This window comes from Rhea pennata, chromosome 4, assembly GCF_028389875.1.
Source record: "Rhea pennata isolate bPtePen1 chromosome 4, bPtePen1.pri, whole genome shotgun sequence".
NCBI classification, from domain to species: Eukaryota; Metazoa; Chordata; class Aves; order Rheiformes; family Rheidae; genus Rhea; species Rhea pennata.
This window is the reverse complement of record NC_084666.1, coordinates 66,077,561-66,089,604: the sequence shown is the minus strand read 5'-3', so window position 1 is coordinate 66,089,604 and position 12,044 is coordinate 66,077,561. Positions and strand designations below refer to the sequence as shown.

General features: G+C 37.3%; 1 protein-coding gene across 1 annotated transcript in view; it reads left to right on the top strand.

The window, feature by feature from the left end:
- BANK1 (B cell scaffold protein with ankyrin repeats 1) overlaps positions 1 to 12,044 on the top strand; it is a 145,991-nt gene that overhangs the window by 20,688 nt on the left and 113,259 nt on the right. The window contains exons 2-3 of the mRNA XM_062574958.1: positions 578 to 976; positions 8,967 to 9,032. Of these exons, the coding sequence (XP_062430942.1) occupies positions 578 to 976; positions 8,967 to 9,032 (465 nt within the window). The remainder of the gene's footprint in view (positions 1 to 577; positions 977 to 8,966; positions 9,033 to 12,044) is intronic.

The following is a 12,044-nucleotide window of genomic DNA, read 5'->3' as shown; positions in this document are numbered from 1 at the left end:
AGCATGAATGAATGTTAGTTGTCTTAGCAGCATTGTTTTGCATCTCAAAGAGGAAGCGGAACTAGAAAAAGCCGTTCTAGATGTATTTTTATTAGATTCATAAATAATTTTGTTAGAATAAAGGCAGTAGAAGACCATGTTAATACCATACTGCCAAAATATTCTAAACATCGATTCTGCCTCTAGTGAAGTCAAATCATATCCAGTATTCAAATGTGTTCTTTATTGTTGTCATTAAAAGGTAACTGTTACATTTTAATGGTATCGCTCATTCATCAATAACCTATGAGTGAGCAGAATGTGTGAGTGCACTCTGTTTTCAACACTACAATTTCTGTATTTATTCTTAAATGCTAGTTGAAGCTGAAGAACATATTCTGAGCTGTTTTGTCAGCATTTTTGTGGACAATCTTTCTGTGTTCGTTTAGAAATAAGGAGATGGTTGTCATTTCAGGCTGATGCTGTGTCTTGAGCACCTCAAGGTTAAGAGGGGAAAAAACTAATATTCTGGTTTCTGATATTTAAAATGAGTTCCAAATGGTTTTGAAATAATTTTTCAATATTTTCTTCTCTTTAGAACACACAAAGGATATTCTCGTGATTTATGAGCAGGAGGCAGAAGAGTGGGCTCTGTATTTAAAAACTATTTTTGGACACATACTGAATGAAGAAGGAATCTTACTCTACAGTCTTGAGACATCTTCTATCAAGCACTTGGAGTTATTTTCTTTATCCTGTTATAAATGTAAACTATTGATACTATCATGTGGACTTCTTAGAAGTCTGAATCAAAAGAGAGGTTATTTTCTTGAGCAACTTCTCAAACCTCCAGATAATGTGGTGATTCTACTTTGTGGGGTAGAGAATTCAGACATTCTTTATGACATACTGACTTTAGATGGAGGCAGCAAAGAGATCTCCACTGATCAAGAACCTGAGGAATATCTCTCCGTTGTTACTGGAATTATTCAATCAGGTAATCTAAAACCCCAAACCTTTACTAAGGTAGTCTTCTAGCTGTATTAATATCCTTTGAAGGGGGGGGGGAAGTGATAATTAAAATTTTCTGAAGAAATGATCGCTTTTCAGCTTGGTCCAACAGTTCTAGTTTTTTTGATGATGCATTTGCCACTGAAGTCTGTTGAAACTGTTGTATTCTTAGTCCAGCTTGAATTTCAGAAGGAAGCAGCTTTGAAAAGTCTAAAAGCTGCCACTGGGATCTGTGACCCTACCATCACCCTGTCATGGTAAGATTAAACAGCTGACATACATTTGTTTCTCTGTTTCCTGAGTTTACAAATCTCAGAAGTTTCACAAAAATTTGAGTTTATATTTCATCTCTTTTTCAAAATGCTTTATGACAATGCGTATCTCTTAACTAAACCTGACTGCATGAAAAATAATTACTGAGTAAGCCCTAGTTTTGTGGATGGCATAATTTCCAGTGTTCACACAAGCTCTAAGAGCAGAAGTTCCCTTTCCCTTTTACAAACTCAAGAAAGAAGTCTGTTCTAGAAGATCCATGTTGTATATTTTTGCACATTCATGGAAGCAACAGAGAAGCATTGAAGTAACAGTTAGCACTTCCAGAAATGTAAGAAAAACTTTTTTTCCTGAGGATGGGAGGTATTGACGTGGCAAAGAGGTGTTGTGCTAGTCTGTGCACATGGTTAAGCCTAATCTTCAAGTACTTTGGCAGATTGCACAAATGTAGCCGAGAAGCAGTTTTTCAGGAAGACAAGTGTCTCGGCCACTTTGGAGTGACGCCCTAAGTTATGGACAGGTTTCAGACAGATGGCTGCATATTTTCCTTTGAGAGTATATTTACTTTTGCTTCTTTGTAGTCTCTAGGTCTATTATTGCTCTCAGTTCGTGCTGTTTTGTGTGCTGAGCAGAACATTGTGGTTCTGTCTCTGCTAATCTGCAAGGTGCCACTTTACTGGCTCAGGAGCTTGGTCTTGAGTAGGATATCCTGCAGCTCAGGTGTTTTTCTCTGAGATGAACTTGTATCTGGGAGCAGGTTGGATTCAAATGAACAAACAAGGGTATTTTTTCGGGCACACAGGTACAGGGACCGCAGCTGAGTCTGAGTGATTTAGTTGGACATCCCTGCTGCATTGTGCTTGAGCAGATAAGCTTAAGCAGGTAATATTGCTTTCAAACATGCCCTAGGGGTGTCTGCAGATGTATGTCCTGACTATACAGTCTGACTAGTTCAGATTTGTGCTTGCAAAAGTAAGTTTTACGCTCCCCCTCCCAACCATCTCTTCTTTTGGGGATTCTTACTGATCGATATTTATTAACCTTTCTGTCAGTATATCCTTTTCTTCTGAGTGTGTCTCAGCTTTAGGTTTTGGAGCTAATTAAAGTTGCCCAGTTTGATTTCATGAGGTAATGGTTGCACTTTTTGACAGTGTCTGATATTTAGCTTCAGAGAAAAATTGCTGAGCAGCTTTTCAGTAGAATAAAATCAATGGTCTATGCCATGTATGTGTGCATATATGTAGAAGAAAGTGGGCCCAGAGATTGTCAGTTGACTCATACACAGGAAATTGCAAACTTTTCTAAAAAGATAAACATTTTCCTAGAAAAAAAGGTGACGGTTCTTCACTTTGGTTTGCATGTTCACAAAATATTTATTGCATCTGCCTTCAAGGTTTTACTATAGAATGTAATGTCAAGCAATAGGTCTTTTCTTTGGCAGTAGCCAGTATCAGTGATTTCAGAGATGAATGCAAAGATGAGTTAATGAATAGTCAAAGACTTTGGTTTCAGTGTGTACATCTTTGCAAGACATGCACAGACTGCAGCTGAGATCAGACAAGTTCGGGTGACTGAACTGGTTTGAGGACTAGGAGTAGTATCGCCGCCTGGTGCTTGGCAGTGTAAACCCTCCTCCGTACAGATAGCTGAGATATCTCTGACCTTGTTTTTTCTGCATTGGTGTGCCTTGGCCATCAGGTAGGCCAGCTCAGATATAGTGCTTGCTAGCAGAACTCTGCACAGTGTAAATATTCCCAGTGCAAATTTGCTGTGACCTGGGTGTTGATTTAAGCTCTGAGAAATAAGAATGTGTATCTCTTATTGTTTATCTCTGCTTAAAGGTAATGGTTACTATCTGTAGTGTCTATATTTGTGTTACTTTTCAGTAGAGTTCTACTAAGCTCTTTGCTTTTGCAGTACTTGTGGCAGAGATTTTGACAGATTATGCATTTGGGAAAAATGTTTTTCCCTTGTGTTTAAAATGGCTCGCTACAGCCATTATTAGGTATAGTTGGCTTACTTCTCTCCTTCTGATCTTGGAAATGGTGATCAAAACACTTATGTGTATGTTCTTCTGTCTTTTCCTTTCCCTCTTTTCATAAACATTATTCTTTACTGTTAATGTTTTCCTCTCTACATTTGTACCTTCATGTCTCCTCAATATTAACAAAGAGCTGTCACTCTACAAGTGTCAGAATTTGTAGAGAAGTGATATTCTTTAATTACAGTGATTACCTGGCACCGCACTGTTATTCTCCACTACAACTAAGTTCAGCTAATGCAATAGGACAGCAGGCCCTCAAGGTCTGATTGATTCCAGGCTTCAGGAACAGCTTAGAATTAGTAAGAAAAATGGAAGATGGATGCTAATTCAGGTCATTATCTTACAGTCCTGAGGAGAGTTATTAATGGTGTAGCTCAGGTGCTAGTAACACCACCCTGCCACTATAGCTTCCTCTGTACACTGCAGTTCCCAGGCAAAGTAAGTTCTCAGCAGTCTCTTCTGTTGACTCCATTCTCTGTGCACTGTCTGAGCAGTCTGAGATAGAAAGAGTATATGAATAAATCCAATTTTATCCCCCTCCCCCATTATTTTTGAACTGCCTCTCACCTACCAGGTAGTGCCAAGTTCATCATTTTAGGTCAGGTGGTGCTCTTTATTTGTTGGTACTTCCTTCTACCTCTAAAGCAGTATGTATCTCAAAAACACTAATCAAAAATAATACTAATTAAAATGCCCAGGGAAACTGAACAAAATGCAAGGTGTAGGAGTTTTTGTACCCAACAGAGAGCTTGGTCACCCTGTAATACTCTTAAACAGAATCTGAAGGATTTGTCAGTCCCTGTTTGTGCATATTCTGGGGGGAACAAATGGAAAACTGAGACATGGAAACTGACCTTTCTAAGATATGTTTCCTCGATGGTGACAGATTCACTGTACACATAAAGAAGAATGCAAATGTTTTTGTTGCTGTCAAGAGATTCATTTAACAAGATGGATACATAAAAGTATTTTTACAGCAGTACTGACTGAAACTCTTACATTCATACTTGGTATTGGTTTTCAGACTGGTATAGTCCACTCTGAGAAAGAATGGAATATTCAGAAAATTTATTTTTCTATGCTATCATCTAAGATGACCCAGTGTGACTCTAGAGCAGCTTTCTGTAAAGGTAGAATCAGAAGATGCAATTTGTTTGTATGGGTATTTTTTTTTTCAGTCTGCTGAACCGTGCACTTTTTTCTTGTCAAATTGACATACTTTAGACGTATTAATTGAATAACTTGTTTTTTCTTCACCTAAACTTATGTAGTCTTGAATCACTTGTACATCAAATTCAGGCTATTTTGTATATTTAAGGAGGTGATTTGCAGGTATATATAGACAAAATATTTGTAACTATAAGTAAGTAACTCTGAAAGTCCTAAATTCGTTTTGCAATCATTTGTGTCTCAGTATTGATGACGCAAAAGGAATATGGGTTTTGCAGTTCTTTTCTAGTACAGATACATCCCTGTGTCACTATTCCTGAAGTGTGTTGACGCTTTTAGGAGGCTTTTTTGTGGGACTGCTCAGTTCAGATGACTCTTAGTATCTGTTAGTCTGCTTGATATTTTATTAGGTTTGATTGTGTTTACACAGCTCACAAAAAACAATTCTTGTCACTTCTGTTTCCAGCCTTTTCCCTAAGAAATGGCAGGCTCTTTTGTCATGATGTGAAGAGAATCTACTGCTATAAAAACGGGCAGCTAAGAACTGCTCAACAAACCCACATGTAGCCATTTATACCTGTTATTATATTGAAAACTGGAAATAGGTACATTAGGTAAGATAACCTAAATAGAAAACTGCTTCCACAGTCCTTGAACAACCCAGGCAGGATTCTCAAAGAATACGTAACTTTTGCGTGAGACAGCAATATGCCATTAATTTCTGATCATTAACTAAAAAGTATTCAGTATGCCAGCACACAATTTTAATCACTAAGAGTGATGTTAAGAAAAGCTGCTTTTGCAACTGCTACTAAGGTGTAGCTCTAGAGTAATGAGATACCAGCATTTTGTATTTGTTTCTTAATTGTCTTAATTTGTCTCTTATGTGTATATATGTGATAAATATGCTGGAAGCTTAAAATGGGACTTAACATGTCTAGTCTTCAGCCCACTTCAAATATATGACTTCCTTAGCGCTGGTCACAGAAAAGAGAAATGAACTGGTATATTCTTACCATAAACCTTTATGGCATCGGTTTCCTAATTCACTTCTGGCATATTGGTATTAATGTTATCAGAATTATACCAGGGATAAATTTGGGTATACTGTTTGAATACCAAAGTAATATTTCACACTTTGGATCCACTGTTTCATTTATTCTCCTGTAAAATCCTCTTTCACGCTGATACTCAAATGTGAGTAAGTAATAAAAATGCGAATTTTCTTATACTGTCAGCAGAACTTGTGCTGATGAGCAAAAAGCTTGATTTAAGTGAGATCTTTACCATTGGCTTCAATGGCCAAGTATTTCACCCAGATTTTGACAATGGCTTGGAGACTGCAAAGAAATGAAGGCAAAGTGCTAAAAAGGACCAAAGGTCAAGAGGAAGCCAAAAATGCTGTGTGGGTTGTTTTTGCTTTGTTTTTCATTAATACTGAATATAAAGTGATTAGTGGGTTTGCTGGATTTTTTTTCTTTGTGAATATTGAACTAAAGCCTCAGTTGTAAAGATTTTCCATGTGAACACATAAGATAGAATAAATAGAGGGAAACAAAAAGGTAGTTCTGGCCTTGCTCACTGCTAGTAGAGGGTGCAGTAGATGAGGTGCAACTGTGTCCTTTTCCTCTTTGCCTGATGTATATGGATTTGGACAGTGGATACTACTGCTGGTACTTTAAGACAGTAAAGTCATCTGCTTACAGAGGAGGATCTCAAATGGCAATTATACTTCCTGATTAAAACCAAAATAATCTGGATGAAATTATCACTAGCAAAAGGGACTTTTGGATAACTGAAATATATTATGGTGTAGTTCTCTTTCCCATTTTGCCCTGCTAATGAGTCTCTGACCTGCTTTGTGGAGACTGTTGCTAGGATTACCAGATTAACTAACCTTCCTAACATGTGTTTCTACATCTTCATGTGGACTGATTGCAGGGGCAGCAATGCAGTGGCAGGATTTGTTATGGGAACAAGTATCAGTGAAAAACGTGATTAGTGTCACTGGCTTCTTTCACACAGCACTTGATCCTGGCTATTTCTAACCAGAAGTGAAACTGAGCTGGCAGCCTGGAGGATGGCAGACCCGGCTAGTTAAGTGGCTTGACTTCTCTCTTCCTTCTTTTCTTAATCTGCAAAATCCAAAGAAAGCTGTTCTTCAACATATAATCAGATTTCTTAGCAGTTCGAGTTTTGATCTGTCTAGCCAGTCATGATGATCTGTACCCTTGCATACTGAAGTATGCATCATGCATGCGATGTTTTTGTCTTATTTTAGACATTAATTGGATGGAAACTGCTTACACCTGAAAAAGTGAATGCACTGAAATCTTAAAGTGAATGTCTTTTAATGGCATTTAGGGCAAGTTTCTAATGAGTTTTATTAATACTATAAGTCAAATGAATAAAACATAAACATTACTCCTACAGCGTGTACTAATTTTAATTAATGTACAGTGATTTTTAGTGTTGTTTTTTGTGGCTTACACATTTTTTACTTTCAATATGAATGACTGGTTTTATTGCCATTACTCTGTTTTTTCAAGGTTGCAAATGGACATCATCAAAGTTTCTTGTTTATAGTTATTAATATTTATTTGCAGTTGTAAGGCTTACAAATAACTGAAGTTTAAGATTTCCAGCATGTGTTTTGGAGCTAGAGCTCTAAAATGGCTATGTGAATCTGTAGTCATGTGTGTCCTTCGTATAAGGTATTACTTACAAACTCTTGTCTGGTCTTATATTATGCTTAACTATGATAATTATTGAAAAAATATTACTGGAAGGCATCTATAGAATCCTCTGGAAGTACATTCTTTGTGTATTATTTTGACACACAAGTGTCATTATAATAAAAGTGATACTTGTGATTTGACCATGATGTATTTCTGCTAACCCAGTGTCAGCCTCTTAGAAAAGAGATAAAGCAAGGGTCACTGTCTTTTCCTGAATAAAAGAATTATAATAACTATCTCTGAATAAAAGCAGTGGAATACCTATTTAAATTCATATTGAAGAAAATCAATATTAGGATAGCAAAAAAATCCCCAACATTTTTATATAGAATCAGGTTTTGCACTTAGTGGGATTTCTCTATACTTAAATGGCTCTTAGTCCAGAAAATATTACTAAAATTACAAAACTAGTTCAAAAGTAAGAAGGTAACAGATATGAAGTAGCCTTTTAAGATTTAATTAGGCTTCTTGCTCATATGCATTGATTGCCTTTAATTATGTGAGTACATCCTTTTTTTTCCCCTCCTCCCTGGTAAGGACCTGGTCTCATGTACACGGGATAAGTAGTGCTCAGTTAATTAGCAGTTATATGATACCTTTTGTTTTTGAGTTTGTAGTTGCATTATTTAATATATTGAATGCCATTCAAATCTTGTTGAGAAAACAGAATTATTAATTTCCTAATGTGCTTTTCTGTATAATTCATTTCTGCAGTATCCAAGTGCTATCCAAGCATTAGTTGATCACCATTTTACATATTCGTATTTAGTAAGATTAAGGTGAGCCATTTCTACTACTGCTACTACCACTTTGAAGCATGACTTTTCAGATCACCTATGTAGTATTTTTAGTATTTATATAGTATGTAGTATTTATATAGTATGTAGTATTTTTTATGTCCCTATCTAAATTCCCCTTAATTTGTAGTTGACTGGTCAGATGTCCACAGGTCAGTTGTAAAGTCTTAAGCTGGTCATTCACAGAAAGTGCAATATACAACTAATGAGCACTTTTGAAAAGCATATTTTAAAAGTCTTGCCAGCATTTTGCCTAGAAGCTCCAGGAGGGAACAGAGGGAATGACTTAAATTCTCCAGAATAGCAGTCAGCAAATGTATCTGCTCTTTGTCTCTGGAATCCCCTCATTCACTGAACTCTTGTTATCAAGAGAATAAATTAGGTAAGAATATGGTAGACAGCAGCTTCTTTTAGTACAAAATCATAAGTCCATACCACAGTAGATCTATCTTGTGTACTGTCCACAGTACAGATCCAATGTTAAAAAAAGTCAACAATTCCTTCAAAAGGAGAAAGGTAATTTTTGAGTGTTTGGTTTTATGTAACCTTACTAAAGTCACTGTAAAGCACTCATTTTCTCAGGCTCCTCTCCTCAGGCTTCTCACCCCACCCTCGGTCTCTTTACCAGTTACTCTTGCTATTGAGTCTTGATTCTGTGCAGTTCACTTCTGGAGCACTCAAAATTATACATGTGATCTTGATCAGGATTCCACAAGTGGAACCTAGTATCTCAGGTACTAGGTTATTGTTTTCTGAACTCTGCTTTATTTTGCCAAATTTTAAATTTTTGATTTTCTTCAGTTTGATTTCTGATGTTGAAATCTTCTTAAGAGCAAACTAGAGATTCTGAGAAATGTTCAAGTAGGATAGCGATGGTCACTATCCTCAGAGTTGCTGACCATTTAAAGTTATTTCCAAGGTGATACTCATGAAAGAATTATTCTTTTTTCCTAGGCAAACCACAGAACAAACACCTTGAAGACTCTCTCTCCTATGTATATGAAGCAGTTCTTGCAGATGGTGAGTTTGAATTCCCCTTGCATTTAATAGAATAAAGCCAGTACTCTTCAGAAAATTAAATTTCTTTTCTTACGTTTTGTCAGACATGAAATGCGGTAAGCTAACCTTGCCCAAGCTGTGTACAGGAATGTGCCTTGTTCTCGAACATCTACCCACACATACACAACCCACATGCTCTTGTGAGGAGTGTGAAAAAGGGAAGAGATCTGACAGGGACATTTCCCTTTTCCTTGAATTTCAGAGTATAGAAAAAGGAAGATGTGGAAAGCTTTCCTTTTCTGTTCCCATCATACTTGTAGTAGAAAGGAGACTGATCAGAGATTTCAGGTAGAAGAGTCCTGCTCATATTACATTTGCAGCATCACTCAGAAACAGCCAGAGTTTGGCTTGGAGAAGCTCTACATATAGATTTCAGCTCCTGTTGTTATTTATCATTCTGGTTTATTTACATTTGTGAAAGCCCATGAAGAGTCATGCTGGAGAAAAGGGAAGGGCAAAGTCTCCATTTGTTTTTAGCAAAGAACCACATAACATGTTTCATATCCCCAGTTCTAACCAAAACAACTCTGAGCTGACATCAACCAAGTCAGACACTGGCTCAGCACCACCAGCTTTCTGACTGATGAAGAGGGTTTTGAAGCTAAGTGTTTTGGGGGAATTCTTGGCTTATCAGTTCTGTGCTGCTGAACTCTGAGGCTGCTGGCTCTGTGGCTATGTTTTGCTGGCTAGGTATTAAAGCAGAAGGATGCTGCAAGCTCTTTGGCGCTTCTTTGCTGGGGTGAATTCAGTATACCTGTCAGTGGTGTATGGAGAATTTTCGTGTCTTGAGTTAATGTCAGGACAGAGGCATCAACCTTTTTACTTTCGAAACAAGTATCCCAAGCATTCCCACTTACCACACTTTGGTTCACAATGCAAAATCGTCTTGGAATGTATGGATTGGATTCTTCTCAGGTGAAACTAAAATGGAAAGTGTGCTTAAGGAGCTCACTGGATTCACTTCAAACACTAATAGGTGTGCAGCTCGCAGGTCCAGACTGGAACTAAGCCCCTCTGAAATGCATATAGTGTGGAAGTGGGTACTAAGCAGCAACGACTCTACTAAATCTTTTCCTGTTAGTCCCCTCTCATTCCCAGCAGAGTCTGTTCACGACCTTCTTAATATCTCAAGCTTACCAATATGATCTCAAGCAGAAAGCTACTGTAAAGGTGCACTATTTTATCCCCACAGACCTATTGTCAAGGTTTCTAAGGATCTCTTTTTCCATCCTTGGTTGAATGAGCCATGGCTCGGTTCCTTCAACAAGTCTGCTAGCATAAAGAAGACTTTCTCTGGCTCATTCTCTAGTTGCTCAAAAAGCTGATATCACTGTTCCTCTCATTCACAATCATGCTGTCCAGAGAATGAGACAGTAGAAGAGGGAATGATTAGGGAAAGTGGAGAAGCCCAAGAAAAGAAAGGGGAAGTGGAAAAGATGGGGAGCTTTACTCCCCTTTTATACTCTGACTCTTCATATGAATCTCTTTTGTGTACATGGTGACTTGAAGAACAGCTTTAAGTCCAAGTTTCCCTTCAGCTAAATGGCTGATGTTGGTATAAAATGAAATTATGATTTTCTAACTAACAAAGTACTGCACTGAAAGACAAAATTTCACTTAAACTTAGCTGGAGTTGCCTTTTGGACCACAGCTCTAAGTCAGATTTCGTGAGCCATCTTGACAGTGCTGGTTGTGTTGAAGCACTTGAGAAGATGTCTGAAAACTTGTAGTTTCCATTGTAAATTCACCTTCGTTCTTACCACTTGGGAGACTCGTGAACCACACCAGTAAAATCAGCATCACACAATTCTTGTATTCCTGGTGCAACCTTCCTCCTGATGGTGAATGCTATGTAATCGTAATTTTAGCCTCTACTAGTTAACGATGTCTAAGAACGGCTAAGAGGACTTCTGTAATAAGTAAACGGGCTAACCAGAAAAAAAGAGATTTCCCATAATAATCTCTTACATGTGAGGAGAAGACTGATTCCAGACTAATTGTAAGGAAGTAAGTGATCAAAATTTCTTCTGTGGTGGTGCAACACCATAGAACAATCCTAGAATAATCCAATTACCACTGAACACCTTTGGAGAGAAAAGTACCCAAAGAAGTGAAATGATTGAAATTTCTAAGATCCATTGAGACAGCCTTTTAGAAGTCATGAAAAGTAAGATAGCAGCTGCAAATGAATTAATGTTCATACCTTGTGGAAAATAGGTGAATCTTCAGGCTGACTAGACAGGTTTGGCTTTGGATGAATTTTGAAAAAAATGTATCCAGTGACTGTCAATATCACTGGAGAAATTACAAACTAAGGAAGGATTTTTGCTAGAATCCTATAAACTCACAAAAGAACAGCATTTTAAGTAAGGCCTTAAGTGGAGGTTGCCATGCTGAAAGTCTGTTTTAGGTATACAGATATTGCACAGAAGAAGGGACAAGCTGAGAGAAGCTTTCATTCAACTGGAATGAAAGTTGAACAGATCAAAAGTATAAAGCCTAAATGAGAAATCTAAAACAACAAAGGTGGAAAGAGCAGCAAGTGGCTGACAAGACAAATGGAAAAAATCCCCAAACAATATATCCAATAACACAAAGATAGATGGGGAATGAGCAAGCACTAACAATCAATAAGAAGTGATTGACTAAAGTGAATTGTGCAAGGTCTTGAGGGAAAAGGTCGGAGTACGTTGGAAAATGGAAAAATAGTGTGATCCCTGAGACTCTTTAGGGAAATATGAGCTACAAGCAGTTGTGAAAACAATTGATTTGCTATTACCTGTGAGTAATGGAAAAGATCCAACTGTGGAATGCTAATCACTATAAAGTGAATTTATGAGGACTCATTCATGTAGTTAATAACTGTACAAGTCAGTTCTTGTAGCTACTCACAAATGTTCTTATGTATTTACTTTATTCTAAGTTTATTTCTATATAAGAAAAGTAGACTTATTTTTTATTATAAGAAAGCTG